The following is a 17275-nucleotide window of genomic DNA, read 5'->3' as shown; positions in this document are numbered from 1 at the left end:
TGTGACCACAGGTGTGTCCCATTGTGGGATTTGTGACCACAGGTGTGTCCCAGTGTGGGATCTGTGACCACAGGTGTGTCCCATTGTGGGATTTGTGACCACAGGTGTGTCCCAGTGTGGGATCTGTGACCACAGGTGTGTCCCATTGTGGGATTTGTGACCACAGGTGTGTCCCAGTGTGGGATTTGTGACCACAGGTGTGTCCCAGTGTGGGATCTGTGACCACAGGTGTGTCCCATTGTGGGATCTGTGACCACAGGTGTGTCCCATTGTGGGATTTGTGACCACAGGTGTGTCCCATTGTGGGATTTGTGACCACAGGTGTGTCCCAGTGTGGGATCTGTGAACACAGGTAAGAGGAAGATCTGATTCTGTCCCATCTGATCATTTGGTTGCATTTGGGATTATTTGGTCATTCAAGCAAAATGTCAACACATCTATTGGCAGTTTCCACTCCACCCCAGGACTCTGCCCTTTCCTCCATCACTCCACAGGTAAGGAAATTTGTGCACACCGTGCCCTCCCACCCCCACAGAGAAACCAAACACAGACAGGGCATGGGTAAGAGTGGGTGAGGATGTTGGGGATACCGGGACGGTGACTGACAGTACAGGGTGACTGTTGGTGCCAGATTCTGCCTTCCCGCGGAAAACCGAACTGTTGCTGGAATGGCAGGAAGGGGTTGGGAAAGAATCCGGGGAGCAGAGTGGGATGAATCAGAGAGGCAAGGGTTTGGCTCAAGGGGCTTCAGAGAGGAGAGGCTTAGGTGGTAGTGCAGGTGTTGAAGTAAGAAAGCGACACCATATTTGAAAAACAAAAAGGATTCAGCAGGTAGTCACAGCAAAGGGCAGGTTTTAGATATCAAGGGTGAGCTGTTGCATTTTTGGAAGGACAAACCAAGAAAGGATGTATATGGTGAATGGTCGGGAACTGAGGAGTGTTTTGGAACAGAGGGATCTGGGAATACAGATACAAAATTCCCTGAATGTGGTGTCACAGGTGGACAGGGTTGTAAAGAGAGCTTTTGGCATCTTGGCCTTCAGAAATCAAGGTATTGAGTTCAGGAGTTGGAATGTTATGGTAAAGTTGTACAAGACATTGGTGAGGCCATATTTGGAGCAGTGTGTGCAGTTTTGGTCACCGAATTACAGGAAAGATATCAATAAGATAGAAAGAATGCAGAGAAGATTGACTGGGATGTTACCCGGACTTCAGGAACTGAGTTACAGGGAAAGGTTAAACAGGTTAGGACTTTATTCCCTGGGGTGTAGAAGAATGAGGGGAGATTTGATATCTAAAATTATGAGGGGGTCAGACAGAGTAAATGTAGGTCGGCTTTTTCCACTAAGGGTGGGTGAGATACAAACCAGAGGACATGGGTTAAGGGCCAAAGGGGAAAGGTTTAGGGAGAACAAGAGGCAGAACTTCTTCACAGAGAGTGGTGGGGGTGTGGAACGAGCTGCCAGCTGAAGTGGTGAATGTGGGCTCAATTTTAGCATTGAAGAGAAATTTGGACAGGTACATGGATGTTAGGGGTATGGAGGGATATGGATTGGTTACAAGTCAGTATGTCTAGGTAAAGAAAATGGTTTGACACAGACAAGAAAGGTTCTACAGTTTGAGATATTTATCATAGATAGTGGGAATGGCAGCCAAGGCACAGGAATTATCCTCTTGCAGAATGTGGGATGTTAGGGAAGTCGGCAGTATCCATCACAACTTCACCTGTGAGAGGTACATCCAGCTACAGCTCCTGACCAGCCGAGTTAAGGACTTGGAGCTGGAGTTGGATGAACTCCGGATCATTTGGGAAGCAGAGGATGCGTTAGTTAGGAATTACAGGGATACTATCACACCAAGAAGGCAGGAGGTCTTCACCTATCGGTGGGTGACAGTCAGGAAAGGGAAAGGGAACAGACAGGCAGTGTAGGGTGCCTCTATGGCCATTCCCCTCAATAACAAGTATACCATTTGGGATACTGTTGTGGTGAATAACCCATCAGGGACAAGACACAGTGATCAGGTCTCTGGCACGGAGTCTGGTCCTGTGGTTAAGGGAAGGGAGGAGAAGAGACGAGATGCACTGGGGGACAGAAGTACAGGACCCTCCAGGGTTGTGATCTCGGGACTGCTACCTGTGCCACGTGCTGGTGAGATTAGAAATAGGAGGATAATGCAGCTTAACACGTGGCTAATGACCTGGTGCAGGAGGGAGGGCTTCAAACTCCTGGATCATTGGGCTCTTCCAGGGAAGGTGGGGCCTGTTCTGATGGGACAGTTTGTATCTGATCTGGAGGGGGCCTAATATCCTTGTGAGAAGGTTTACTAGTGCTGCTCTGGTGGGTTTAAACTAGATTTACAGGGGGAGGTGAACTAGAGTGACAGAGCAGATAGAGGAGTGGAGGAGGGAAAGATGATGTGAAAATTACATGCACTGTTAGAATTTAATGGGTTTACCGTGGTGGAAATATTCTCAGATGCATCTATTTCAATGCAGGGAGTTTTGTAGGAAAGGCAGACAAGCTCATAGTGTGGATTGGCTTGTGGAATTATGACATTGTGGCCATTAGTAAAACTTGCTTGCAGGAGGGCCAGGACTGGCAGCTCAATGTTCCGCGCTTCCGTTGCTTTAGACGTGATAGGACGGGAAGATGAAAGGGGGAGGAGTGGCACTCCTTGTCAGGGTCCTGTCCTTCAACCTAGCCCCTAACTCCCTGAACTCTCCCTGCAGACCCTCCTCACCTTTCCTTCCCACGTCATTGGCCCCTACATGGACCACGACATCTGGCAGCTCACCCTCCCTCCTGAGAATGTCGTGAACTCCCTGGCACCCAGGGAGTCAATTTACCATCCGGGTTATTCGATCTCGTCCTCAGAACCTCTTACTATGGAATCCCCTATCACTACAGCTCACCTCTTCTCCCTTCCCTTCTTAGCCACAGGACCAGACTCCATGCCAGAGACCTGATCTCCGTGGCTTGTCTCTGGTGAGTTGTCCCACACAACAAAATGGTATACTTGTTATTGAGGGGAACAGCCACAGGGGACCCCTGTACTACCTGCCCTTTCTCTCTCCAGACTGTCACCCGCCTACCCTCCTCCTGCCTATGGAAAAATGTTGGCAGGCATCTGAACAAAAGTGGAGGGGGAGGCAGGAGGGGATAGGTGGTGAAGGGAGGGAGGAGAGTTTGGCAGGGGGAAGGGAAGGGGGAGGAGAAAGGGGAGAGCAGGTTAGCAGAAACTGGAGAAGTTGATGTTAATGCCACCTGGCTGGAAGGGCCCAGACAGAAAATCAGGTGTTATTCCTCCAATCTGCAGGTGGTTTTGGTGGGATAGTCCACAAGGCCACGGACAGACATGTGAGTGTGGGAGTGGGATTGTGGAGGCCAAATCATTGGGTATTTCATCGGATGCAAGGATCGACAACGAGATAGACAACAGACTCGCCAAGGCAAATAGCGCCTTTGGAAGACTACACAAAAGAGTCTGGAAAAACAACCAACTGAAAAACCTCACAAAGATTAGCGTATACAGAGCCACTGTCATACCCACACTCCTGTTCGGCTCCGAATCATGGGTCCTCTACCGGCATCACCTACGGCTCCTAGAATGCTTCCACCAGCGTTGTCTCCGCTCCATCCTCAAAATTAATTGGAGTGACTACGTCCCTAACGTCGAAGTACTCGAGATGGCAGAGGCCGACAGCATCGAATCCACGCTGCTGAAGATCCAACTGCGCTGGGTAGGTCACGTCTCCAGAATGGAGGACCATCGCCTTCCCAAAATCATGTTATATGGCCAGCTCTCCACTGGCCACCGAGACAGAAGTGCACCAAAGAGGTACAAGGACTGCCTAAAGAAATCTCTTGGTGCCTGCCCCATTGACCAACGCCAGTGGGCTGATCTCGCCTCAAACCGTGCATCTTGGCGCCTCACAGTTCTGCGGGCAGCAACCTCCTTTGAAGAAGACCGCAGAGCCCACCTCACTGACAAAAGACAAAGGAGGAAAAACCCAACATCCAACCCCAACCAACCAATTTTCCCCTGCAACTGCTGCAACCGTGCCTGCCTGTCCCGCATCGGACTTGTCAGTCACCAACGAGACTGCAGCAGACGTGGACATACCCCTCCATAAATCTTCGTCCACGAAGCCAAGCCAAAGAAGATCCGCATCAGAATTTATTGTCATGGACATGTCACAAAAAGTGTTGTTTCGTGGAAGCATCACTGTGCAAATATTGCTGTAATTTTATATTTAAAAAATAAATAAATTAGTCCAAAAATAAGAGAACGTGAGGTCTGTGGTTCAGTGTCCGGTCAGAAATCTGATGGCAGAGGGGAAGAAACTGTCCATGTGCCGCTGGGTGCTTGTCTTCAGGCTCCTGTACCTCCTTCCTGATGGTATCAAAGTGAAAAGGGCCTGGCCTGGGTGGTGAGGGCCCTTGAGGATAGAGGCTGCTTTCTTAAGACACCGCCTCTTGTAGATGACCTCGATGGAGTGAAGACTGATTCCTGGCTGGCGCTGGCTGAGCTCACAATTCTCATTTTTTCCTGTCCCATGCATTAGTTCCTCTGTAACAGGCAGTGATGCAACCAGTCAGAATGCTCTCCACAGTCCACCTGTAGAAGTTATGAGAGTCTTCAGTGACATCCCGAATCTCCTCAAACTCCTCGTAAAGTACAGCCGCTGGCGAGCGAGCCTTCGATCCTTGTGGAGACCCAGGAATTGGAAGTTCTTGACTCTCTCCACTGCTGACCCCTCGATGAGGACTGGGTCGTGTTCTCCTGATGTCCCCTCCTGAACTCCACAATCAGTTCCTTAGTGTTGCTGACATTGAGCGCAAGGTTGTTGTTGTGACATCAGTCAACGAGCTGATCTCCCTCCCTCTTGTACACTTCCTCATTGCTGTCTGTGATTCTGTCATCGTCAGATTTGTGCCTGGCCACACGGTCGTGTGTTATAGTGAGTAGAGCAGTCGGAGAAGCACAAAGCCTGGGGATTGTGCCTGTGTTGATCGTCAGTGAGGAGGAAATGTCATTTCTGATTCTTGAATTTTGATTAGCCAGGTCATCAAAGATTATGGCAAGAAGGCTGGGCAGAGGTGGTGAGTGGGAAAATGGATCAGATCGCGATTGAATGGCGGGGCAGACTCGTTGGGCTGAATGGTCCATTTCTGCTCTTAAAGGTTCTCAACCTTATTCTTTCCACTCACATACCACCGTAAGTAATCCCTTACTAACCACCGGCACCTATAGCATAGGTGTGTTTAGTTAGGGATTATTTAAGGTGGTCTGTGTAGAGCGTGTTGAATGAACCAAAGACTTGTTGATCCAAACCAAGGCTTCTCCATAAATCTTCGTCCGCGAAGCCAAGCCAAAGAAAAGAAAAGAAAGAAGAGTGGAGCAGATCACAAGTAGGTTGACCAGTCCAGAATGACCTGGTCTGGCTAGGAGCAATCCTTTAAGACCTGCCAGTAGGTCTCACCCAATCACTCTCAGCCAATCACAGTCATCCTACACCACAATCTGTACATATACACGTTGGTGATAGAATTTGTACTATCACATTCACCCCTTCTTTGAGAACCGACCCCAGGGTGGATGGAGGTTAGGGGCTGTACCGGTCAGGGGGCCTGACCATCTGGTATGACCGCTGAGGTGCCGGGATTGGGGTCGCTAGAGTCGTATCACCAGCAGGTCTGTAGGGTACAGCCACTGCTTCGCTCAATTCCCCAACGGCGTTGTCGACAGTCTGGCCTGAGCTGGTGGGGTGGTGCTGGTCCCTCTGTTCAAGCACATGACCTGGGGGAGAAGGAATAGGGGGAGGTTGGGTTAAAGGCACTGCTGGGCCTGATCCGGCTTGGGCTAGGTCCCTTACCGAGACTGTGTCCTCCTGTCCGTCCGGGTACTCAACGTAGGCATAATGCAGGTTCGCATGGAGCAGTCACTCGGTCAACCAAGGGGTCGTTCTTTGAGTACCGGACATGGTGTCGTAAGAGGACCGGACCAGGAACAGTGAGCCACGCCGTTATGGTCGTACCTGACTCTGATTTCCTCGGGAAAGAGAACATCCTTTCATGGGGGGTGGCATTAGTCGCGGTGCATAGGAGAGAGCAGATGGAGTGTAGGGCACTAGTGAGCACATCCTGCCAGCGAGAGGTGGGGAGACCTTTGGACCAGAGGACAAGTGTAACCGCTTTCCAGACGGTGGCGTTCTCTCTTTCAACTTGTCCATTACCGCGTGGGTTATAGCTGGTGGTCCTGCTTGAAGCAATACCACGCTCCAGAAGGTACTGCTGCAGGTCTGCGTTCATAAATGAGGACCCCCTGTCACTGTGGATGTAACTGGGGTATCTGAAGATGGCGAAGATGCTATGCAGGGCCTCTATAAGAGGCAGTCATGTCCGAGCAGGGCACAGCGAATGGGAAGCAAGAGTACTCGTCGATGGCCATAAGGATGTAGGTGTTAACGGTTCGTTGACGGTAGGGGCCCCTTGAAGTCTACGCTGAGACGCTCAAAGGGGTGGGTGGATTTGAGGATGTGGGTGTTCTCCGTATGGAAGAAGTGGGGCTTGCACTCAGCGTACACCGGGCAGGCTCGGGTCATGTAGCGAATCTCCTTCACCATGTAGGGCAGGTTGAGAGCTTTGACAAAGTGCACGAACCTAGTGATCCCTGGATGACAGAGCTCCTCATGGAGTTTCTGCAGCCTGTCCAGTTGTATGCTGGCACAAGTCCCCCTGGAGAGCGCATCTGGCGGGTCATTGAGTTTACCAGGCCTATGCAGTATGTCATAATTAAAGGTGGAGAGCTTAATTCTTCACCTGGCGATTTTGTCGTTCTTGATCTTACCTCGCTGGGTATTGCTAAACATGAAGGAGACTGTGCGTTGGTTGGTCAGCAGTGTAAAGCACCTGCCAGTGAGGTAGTGTCTCCATTGACGTATTGCTTCGACTATGGCCTGGGCCTCCTTCTCGACAGAGGAGTGTCGGCTCTCAGGACCCTGGAGGGTTCTGGAGAAGAAGGCTACCGTCCGGCCGGCCTGGTTCAAAGTGGCCTCCAGTGCAAAGTCAGACGCATCGTTTTCGACTTGGAACGGAATGGACTCAGCGATGTCTGATTTGATGCGGTCGAAGGCCGCTCTAGCTTCGGTTGACAGGGGGAAGGAGGTGGTCTTGTTGAGTGGCCATGTCTTGTCGGCATAGTGTGGAACCCATTGGGCATAGTAAGAGAAAAATCCAGGCAGCATTTGAGTGCATTCTGGGTGCGGGGGGGGGCAAGTCCATGAGGGGACACATGCTCTCAGGGTCCGGCATGACCACCCCATTCTCCACCACACAACCCAGAATTGCGAGCCGAGTGGTCCGGAAGACACACTTGTCGAAATTGTAGGTCAAGTTCAGCTGAGTTCCAGTCTGAAAAAATTTCTCAAGGTTGGCATCGTGATCCTCCATGTCATGGCTGCAGATGGTGACATTGTCCAGATACGGGAAAGTAGCAGTCAGCCCGTTCTGGTCCACCATCCGACCCATTTCCTGCTGGAAGACCGCAACGTCATTCGTGACCCCAAAGGGTACCCTGAGGAATTGATACAGCCGCCCATTCGCTTCGAAAGCCGTGAAAGGTCGGTCTTCTTGGCGGATCGGGAGCTGATTATAGGGCGAACGTAAGTCAATGGTGGAAAATACACGGTATTGGGCGATCTGATTCACGACATCGTGATCCGTGGAAGGGGGTTACGCATCCAGGAGCTTGAAGCAGTTGAGTGTCTGGCTATAGTCAACTACCATCTGCGGCTTCTCCCCGTTTTTAACTCGAGCTCAGTTCGATAATGCCCTCGTCCAGCAGTCTGCGCACCTTGCTTGTGATAAATTTCCTGTGTTCAGAACTATATTGCCGGCTTTTGGTGGCCACAGGCTTCCAGCCAGGGGTGAGATTTGCGAAAAGGACTGGCGGAGCAACTCGGAGGGTGGAGGGACGACAGGTGAAGCCCCAGGGCAAGGAGGTGGGTGGCTCAGGCTGCCGCTGGCAGGAGGTTTCCGGGGTGGAGTGGTTACAGACAGAGAGTGGAGTGTGAGGCCCCCCAAAGTGCAGGGAAACGGTTTGAAACTGGCATTGAAAATCCAGTCCCAGCAGAGCAGGGGTGCACAATTGGGGAAGGACTAATAGTTTGAAGTCTGTGAACGTGATGCCCTGGACTTTCAGGGTCGCCATGCAGTACCCCTTTACCCCAGTCGAGTGCGATCTGGTCGCCAATTAAATTCTCTGTGCAGTGGGGAGAATAGCCAGTCCACAACGGTGGGCCAGGTCTGGGCGGATAAAACTGTCAGTTGATCCCAAGTCAAATAAAAAATTGATATAGTGTCCATGCACTTTAATCAGTTCCATTGCTTTTGTGAGGGGTTGGGGGAAGTCCTGGTTGAGGGTTATTGATGCAGAGACTTGTAATGGGGACAGTGGAGACCTGCGTGATGACATCATGCAAAAAGTTGGGCCTGAAAAGACAGCGTCAAGGAATTGGTGTTGTTGCCTGCAGTCTGCTGGGGGCATCGGCCAGCCAACGGTAAGTTTTGGGGGTCGCTGCTTGATGTTGGCAGTGGTGTGGTCAGTGGCGGCGGGTCCCCGGTTGGCAGCATTGGTACCAGTGGCGTGTCCCCGGTTGGCAGCAGCGGCGGGTCCCTGGTTGGCAGCAGTGGCGGGTACCTGGTCAGCTGCCTCAGTGGTGGCGGGTCCCCAGTAGGCAGCGGCGGCGGCATGTCCCCCGTTGGCAGTGGCGGTGGGTCCCCGGTCGGCAGCGGTGGCGGCCGTTGAGTTCGGGGCTGGGGCCTGGTTGGACATTGCTTCATGAGGTAGGGTGAACGTCATTGCAGCGAGGGTGGGTTGTACCTTCCACGCTCAGCATCAGCCCGTGACATCAGGCGCTGCCACGCGGTGGAGTCCTCACTCTCATTGGACAAGAGCTCTGAGGAAGAAGAGTTTGAAGTGGAGGGTGGCGATTGAGCTTCACACGAGGCACTGTGTTTGACAGTGGCCATTTTGGAGCGACAGACTACAGCAAAGTGGCCGTTTTTAAGGCACTTCGTGCACCTGGCTTTTCTCGCCAGGCAGTGGGACCTGCTGTGCTTGTTCCTCCCGCAGAAATAACACTTTGGGGTTGCATCGGGCAGCGTAGCAGCAGTAGTAGGGTAGAGGGAGGGCATCCTACTCACATCAGAGTGTGGGGTCCAGCCCTGAGAGTACATGTCCATACTTAAGACTGCAGCCTCCATCGTCTCTGTGATCCAAATCACGTCCTCTTGGTTTTCTACCCCGTGCTCTAGCAGGCGCTGCCTCACCTCATTCGAACGAACCCCGGCCACATAGGCATCCCGAATGAGATCGTCTGTGGTCTCCGCAGCACAGACACAGACCCTGCTCATTGCCCTTAGTGCCTGAATATAAGCTCTACAGGACTCACCGGCTGTTGCCTCCTTGTAGTAAGTTTGTACCGAGCATAGACCCTGTTCATTGGTCGCTCGTAGAGCCCTTTCAGCACCTTCATGGCTGTGGCGTAAGTGGTCGCGTCCTGGACACTCTGGTAGACTCTCGGGGACACCATAGTCATCAATATTAGTAGTCGATGGTTGTCCTCTATCACGGCAGGATCAGAGAGCTGTATGTTTCGAAGCATCTCACCCAGTGCTTAAAGTCATTCGAGGCTGTAGCCGACTATGGTCGATGTCAAGGCGTTCCAGCCGTAGCATACGTTCTATCCCTTCAAAATTTTTTAGTTAATAAAATTGTAGAGTGCGTTGAAAACCAAGGCTTTTATTAACCAAAAGACTGGAGTATATCACAAGTAGGTCAACCAGTCCAGAATGACCTAGTCTGGCTCGGAGCAATCCTTTAAGACCTGCCAGTAGGTGTAGCTACGCTCTCAGCCAATCACAGTCATCCTACACGACCATCTGTACATATACACATTGGTGATAAAATCTGTACTAACACAGTGTGTCTTTCCTTGTCTTTGGCTTGGCTTCGCGGACGAAGATTTATGGAGGGGGTAAAAAGTCCACGTCAGCTGCAGGCTCGTTTGTGGCTGACAAGTCCGACAGGACAGGCAGACACGATTGCAGCGGCTGCAGGGAAAAATTGGTTGGTTGAGGTTGGGTGTTGGGTTTTTCCTCCTTTGCCTTTTGTCAGTGAGGTGGGCTCTGCGGTCTTCTTCAAAGGAGGTTGCTGCCCGCCAAACTGTGAGGTGCCAAGATGCACGGTTTGAGGTGATATCAGCCCACTGGCGGTGGTCAATGTGGCAGGCACCAAGAGATTTCTTTAGGCAGTCCTTGTACCTTTTCTTTGGTGCACATCTGTCACGGTGGCCAGTGGAGAGCTCGCCATATAACACGATCTTAGGAAGGCGATGGTCCTCCATTCTGGAGGCGTGACCCACCCAGCGCAGCTGGATCTTCAGCAGCGTGGACTCGATGCTGTCGACCTCTGCCATCTCGAGTACTTCGACGTTAGGGATGAAAGCGCTCCAATGGATGTTGAGGATGGAGCGGAGACAACGCTGGTGGAAGCGTTCTAGAAGCCGTAGGTGATGCCGGTAGAGGACCCATGATTCGGAGCCGAACAGGAGTGTGGGTATGACAACGGCTCTGTACACGCTGATCTTTGTGAGGTTTTTCAGTTGGTTGTTTTTCTAGACTCTTTTGTGTAGTCTTCCAAAGGCGCTATTTGCCTTGGTGAGTCTGTTGTCTATCTCGTTGTCGATCCTTGCATCTGATGAAATGGTGCAGCCGAGATAGGTAAACTGGTTGACCGTTTTGAGTTTTGTGTGCCCAATGGAGATGTGGGGGGGCTGGTAGTCATGGTGGGGAGCTGGTTGATGGAGGACCTCAGTTTTCTTCAGGCTGACTTCCAGGCCAAACATTTTGGCAGTTTCTGCAAAGCAGGACGTCAAGCGCTGAAGAGCTGGCTCTGAATGGGCAACTAAAGCGGCATCGTCTGCAAAGAGTAGTTCACGGACAAGTTTCTCTGCAACACAGTGTGTAAGTGGAAAGAAAAAGGTTGAGAACCTCTGTCTTATGGTCCTGTGGGTATTAGGTACCTGCCGTGGGGTAAATCCAGGTGGGACACATCAAGGTTTCTTTTGATGCTTCCTCAGTCTCGACTAACTGCAGAACTTTGTCCCCAGGAATGTTCGGATCCCTGCTGTCAGCCTTCAAATTGCCAGCTCAGCCCTGGAGCGGTCTGTTCATCCAGTGGTGTCTGCTGCCATGACTGCCAGGTAAGGGTAAAGCAGAGAAGTCCCCAGACACTGTGGTTGAATTAAAAACCAATGCTGGGGAAACTCAGCAGGTCAAACTGTGTCCTTGATGAAGCAAAGATAAAGATAAAGTTACATAACCAACGTTCCAGGCTTGAGGCCTTCATCAATAGACAATAGACAATAGGAGCTGGAGTAGGCCCTTCGGCCTGTCGAGCCTTCAGTGACCGCCATTTTACAGATCATGGCTGATCACTACTATCAGTACCCCTTTCCAGCCTTATCCCCATTACCCTTAACTCCTTTGCCCACTAGAGTCTTATCTAACTCTCTTTTGAACATAATCAGCGAATCCGCCTCTACCACCCCTGTGGCAGAGCATTCCACAGATTCACACTTCTCTGGGTAAAAAAATGCTTTCTCATCTCCGTCCTAAAGGGCCTACCCTGTATTCTTAAACTATGCCCTCTAGTCCTCGTCTCCCCCATCATTGGGAACAAGTAATCCGACTTCACCCTGTCTATCCCCCTGATGATTTTGTATACCTCAATCATATCCCCCCTCATCCTTCTAAACTCCATCGGATACAAGTCCAGTTTTTCTAGCCTTTCAGCATATGTCAACCCCGCCATCCCTGGAACTAACCTTGTAAATCTGCGCTGCACACCCTCTATAGCTAGTATGTCCTTCCTCAAAATTGGAGACCAGAACTGGACGCAATACTCCAGGTGGGGTCCCACCAGGGCCCTGTACAACTGCAGAAGGGCGTCTCTGTTCCTATACTCCAATCCCCTCTTTATGAAAGCCAACATGCCATTTGCCTTCTTCACAGCTTTCTGAACCTGCATGTTAACCTTCAGTGACCGGTGAACAAGTACTCCCAGATCCATTTGCACCTCCCCACTCCCTAGCCTGTCTCCATTTAAATAATACTCAGCTTTCCTATTTTTGCCCCCAAAGGCATGGAAAAATGTTGGCAGGTGTCCGAACAGAAAGGGATAGGGGAAGGAGCACGGTCCCAAAGGCAGGATGCTATAGGTGGAGAAGGGAGGGAGGGGACAGCACCAAGCAGGGGGAAGAGGGGTGGTTGCGTGAATGGAGAAGGAAAGAGGTGGAGAGCTGGAGGAAAGAAGACAGAAAGGTGGGGAAGGAAGGGAGAAGGGAGAGTGGGCTGGCAGAAACCGGAGACGTCAATGTTAATGCCGTCTGTTTGGAGAGGGCCCAGACAGAAAATTAGGTGTTGTTCCTCCAATTTACGGGTAGTTAACATTTGATAGTACATGCAGCCATGGACAGACATGTGAGCATGGGAGTGGGGAGCAGAATTGAAATGGTGGGTCACTGGGAGATCCCTGTCACTGATGCGGACAGAGCAAAGGTGCTCAGTGAAGTGATCTCCTCGGATGTGACCAGTCTCTCTGATGTAGAGAAGGCCACAATGGGACCACTGGATGCAGTGGATGACTCCCATGGATTCACAAACAAAGTGCTGAATCATTTGGAAGGACTGTTTGGAGCCCGGAATAGTGGTGAGTGAGGAAGTGTGGGGGCAAGTGTGGCACGTCAAGCAGTCGCAGGGAAGGGGTGGTAGGTGAGGACGAGGAGGATTCTGGGGGCAGAGGGGACCAGGGCAGGTGAGCGGGAGATGGAGGAGATGCAGATGGGGGCTGAGTTGATAGTTGTGGAGTGGAAGCCACATTTGTGGAAGAAGGCAGAGATTTCGGAAGCTTTGGATGCAAGACCTCATCTTGGGAACAGATGCAGTGGAGAAATTGAAAGAAGGGAATAGAATCCTTGCAGGGGACAGGGTGTGAGGACATGCAGTCAAGGTCGTTGTGGGAGTTAGTGGGTTTGTAAAAGAATGTCTGTGGAAAGCTTGCTTCCGAGATGGGGAGAGAGTTGTCAGAGATGGACCAAGTGGATTTGAGGTTGGGGTGGAAGTTGGCTGTGAAGTGAATGGTTAACAAGCAGGTGCTCAAGGCAGCACCCAAGTAGTTGTCACTGTAGCAAAGGAAGAGTTGAGGGCCCATGCCTGTGTCATCTTGTAGCAAGGATTACTCCACAAGGCCAACTTATTTGACATGGGGAAAGTGGGATGAGCCAAAGTGGAAGTTATTAAAGGAGAGAACAAGTTTTGCCTGGCGGAGGATGATGGTGGTAGAGGGTGACTGGTTAGATCCTTTGAGCCCTCTGTATGCGGGGGTGGAGGTGTAAAGGGATTGGAAGTTCATGGTGTAAATGAGGCAGTCAGTTCAGGGAACTGGAGTAAACACACCATAATGCTGGAGGAACTCAGCCGGTCTTTTCAGCATTTCTAGGAGACAAAGATGCATTGTTCCAAGCCCAGAGGATCCCAAAACCCAGCAGCAATAGAAATTCACCAAGACAAATGGTTACTCAATCAAAATTGTTTTTAATTATCTTTAAACATGAAAACAGGATCAAACTTTAATTTATTACTATTAACAACCCCCTTCTAATTCTAAGCGCACGTGTTTGTAAAGTGTGTATAAATTTAAGAAGAGTTATTTGATTCGCAATCCAATCTCACTTCTCACTCCTCCAAGTTTACTGGTTGCAGGCAATTTTTATACTGTGCACAGAATTTTAACATTTATGAAGTTCACCAGGCTTTGGTGTTTGAAAGATAAATGATTACCGCTCAGGATTTCAGAGAGAGATTTGTTGTACGTTGGACACCCACAACTGATTCCTTTAGATCAGCCACTTCAGTGTCTTGCTGAAGAAACATGCCCCATCAGGGTTCTCCAGATGATAACCTCTTTCTTTCAGGTCACCACAGAGTTCCTTTTTGTTTCTTTTATTTCAAGTGAAATATTATGCAGCCAGTCCTCTCCTCTTGTATGGACCACAAGGGCTTTGACCAGGCTGAACTAAGAACTCACAACCCGTCTTCAAAATGGGGTTTTTCCACAAGCTTGCCAGCTTGTCCTGTTCCAGTCCCAGCTGCTGCTGAACTGTCAAACTGACAGTTCTCTCTCTCTCTCTCTCACTCAAGACCCTCTTAGAAAAACCAACTGCACTCAGACAGACTGCGGCTTAGGACCCAATCTTTTGATTTCATTCATCTGTTGCTTTCCAAAACAATAATCCATTACTCCACAGCAGGTCCAATTAACATCTACTTGTGAAGTCCTTCTAGGCATCCTTCAAAGTTTTTTCAAAGGCACCTGGAGCCTGGACTGTCTGGTTTGAGCAGAGCTCTGGCATTTTAAATGAGATCTATTTTGAAGGGGTTGTAAAAAACATGCCACAATTTATTTCCTTTATATATATAATATAAAATATAACATAATCTATCACACTTTCCCCCTACAAAGGAATTTTAACTCTTGAGTTAAAATTCAGTTATAACTAAACTGACTTTAAAATCACTAAAGAGGTAACAATACATAATATATAACATGTTATAACAATGTTGAGAGAATATATTTCTGTACATGATCAATTTTAACATCTTGACAAACAAGCTGCTATCACATTATTTGTACCTCTGCAGATTATATTCTTGAATATTAAACTCCAGTTTAAGATCTTCTGTTTTTATTCTTCATTTTATTCAAAAACTCCAGAGGATTGTGGTCAGTAAATATCACAATTGGTTCATGAGAGGTACCGAGATTTACAAAAAAAATCTGCAGAGCAAATATGATAGCGAACAGTTCCTTCTCAATAGTGGAATAGTTCCTTCGATGAACATTGAATTTTTTTGAAAAGTTGGCAACTGGATGGTCAATTTCATTGTTTTTGCAATAAAACTGCACCCGCTGCTCCCTCCTCACTAACATCCACTGCTACAGAAAATGGTCTGTCCAAATCAGGAGATTTTAAACACAGGATAATGGTATAGCATCTCCTTTAAATTTTTCAAAGCTGTCTGACAAACTTTAGTCCACACAAATTTCTCCCCTTTCTTCAAAAGGTTGGTGACAATAATATCCTGTAATATCCTGCCATTCCTAAAAACCTTCTCACTGCTTTCTTGCCCTTGGGAATAGGAAACTCAGAAATTGCATTCACCTGAGCTTGAATAAGTGCAACTTTGCCATGACCCAAGTATGTGACCGTGGCATTTGCAAATGGACTTTTTGCTAAATTAACAGTTAAGTTTGCTTTGGATAATCTTGCAAACAATTTGTCCAATTCCCTTAGATGTTCTTCCCATGTGTCACCTTTTGTGACCAAGTCATCAATATAAGCATCTGTATGTGTCAACCCTTGAATTACTGAATTAATCATCCTCTGGAATGTTGCAGGGGCATTTTTCATGCCAAAAGGTAACATTTTATACTCATATAAACTGGATGGAGTTACAAAAGCTGAAATATTCTTTCCTCTCTCTCAGTTAAAGGAACTCACCAGTAACCCTTCAACAAATCCAACTTAGTAAGAAATTTAGCTTTCCCAATTTTATAAATACAGTTATCTATTCTCAGAATAGGATAAACATCTGTTTTAGTTACTGAATTAACTTTCCAGTAATATGTACAGAACCTAACAGTTCCATCTGGTTTAAGTACCAGAATACAGGAGAACTCCAATCTAAGTTTGAAGGTCTAATAATATCATTCCTCAACATAATATTCCACCTTCTGATCCATAATTTTACACATTCTCATCATGGTACATCACTGATGTCCTTTTTTGGCACATCAGGAAACAAATTTGCATATTTCAAAATTAAATCTTTCAACTGGATTTGCTCTTGTAACTTAAAATGGCCTAATTTTTCTTTCAAATTTTCCAAAATTGCTGAGTTAGACAGGCGCACAATTTTGTTACCCTCACAAGATTCTGTTTCCAAACTCTTATAATCCATAACTTCCTCAACCCTTTCAACATCTAACACCTCTGATACAGATTGTTCTCCACTATCCTTATCCTCATAATAAGATTTAATTAACAATTCACCCTTCAAATAATATCAACAAGCCATATCTTTAATCTCCTGGTCACTTACTGCTTTGATCCTTAAGACAAGCCAGGAGGAGGAAGAAGCTTAAAGCAGGAGAAAGAGTCCTGGGTTGGGGGTGGGGGGGGGGAGGTAGAGAGTCACAGTCGTGGAAGTGAGCCCAGAGGCGAAGGCAATGAAAGAGGAGTTTGGCATCGTGGAGTGCTTAGAACTCATTTAGGTGTGAGTGGAGGGGGATGAAGGAGAGGCCTCTACTGAGGACTGAGTGCTCTGTTTCAGAGAGGGGAAGAACAGAGGGGATTGTAAAGACCAACCAGGGGTCAGAGTGGGAATCGGTGTTGTGGAGGGTGTTGAGGGAACTGGAGGGTTGGGATGGTTGGGATTAGGGTAAGATAGGGTATTGAGGTGGGTGTATGTGGGTGGAGGGTATGGCATTGTGGGACCCAGAGGGGGAGGGCATTGTGGAGGGGTTGGGGGAAAAGGAAGGGCATTGTGAAGGGGTGGGAAGAGAGGCAAAGGGTGGGGAGTGAGGTGGGGCATTGCAGTGTGCTGTACTGTGTGTTTTTTCTGTCACACACCTGCCTGACCCCAGACCCGTTCCTATAACACACCTGCCTGACCCCTGAACCGTTCCTGTCACACACCTGCCTGACCCCTGAACCGTTCCTGTCACACACCTGCCTGATTCCTGAACCGTTCCTGTCACACACCCGCCTGACCCCTGAACTGTTCCTGTCACACACCTGCCTGACCCGTTCCTGTCACACACCTGCCTGACCCCTGAATCGTTCCTGTCACACACCTGCCTGACCCCTGAACTATTCCTATTAACTCACCTGCCTGACCCGTTCCTGTCACACACCTGCCTGACCCCTGAACCGTTCCTGTCACACACCTGCGTGACCCCTGACCCGTTCCTGTCACACACCTGCCTGACCCCTGAACCGTTCCTGTCACACACCTGCCTGACCCCTGAACTGTTCCTGTCACACACCTGCCTGACCCCTAAACCGTTCCTGTCACACACCTCCCTGACCCCTGAACCGTTCCTGTCACACACCTGCGTGACCCCTGACCCGTTCCTGTCACACACC

The 17275-nt window shown here is 49.2% G+C and overlaps 1 protein-coding gene across 7 annotated transcripts in view; it reads left to right on the top strand.

The window, feature by feature from the left end:
- LOC138756927 (disintegrin and metalloproteinase domain-containing protein 19-like) overlaps positions 1 to 17275 on the top strand; it is a 173790-nt gene that overhangs the window by 85566 nt on the left and 70949 nt on the right. For 6 of the 7 annotated variants that reach the window (XM_069923357.1, XM_069923361.1, XM_069923360.1 and 3 more), the window contains exons 14-15: positions 2937 to 2987; positions 11177 to 11269. In XM_069923357.1, coding sequence (XP_069779458.1) covers positions 2937 to 2987; positions 11177 to 11269 — 144 coding nt within the window. The remainder of the gene's footprint in view (positions 1 to 2936; positions 2988 to 11176; positions 11270 to 17275) is intronic. The other variant, XM_069923359.1, reaches the window with a different exon arrangement.

Source organism: Narcine bancroftii, chromosome 3 (assembly GCF_036971445.1).
Source record: "Narcine bancroftii isolate sNarBan1 chromosome 3, sNarBan1.hap1, whole genome shotgun sequence".
NCBI classification, from domain to species: Eukaryota; Metazoa; Chordata; class Chondrichthyes; order Torpediniformes; family Narcinidae; genus Narcine; species Narcine bancroftii.
This window is presented reverse-complemented; position numbering and strand designations above follow the sequence as displayed.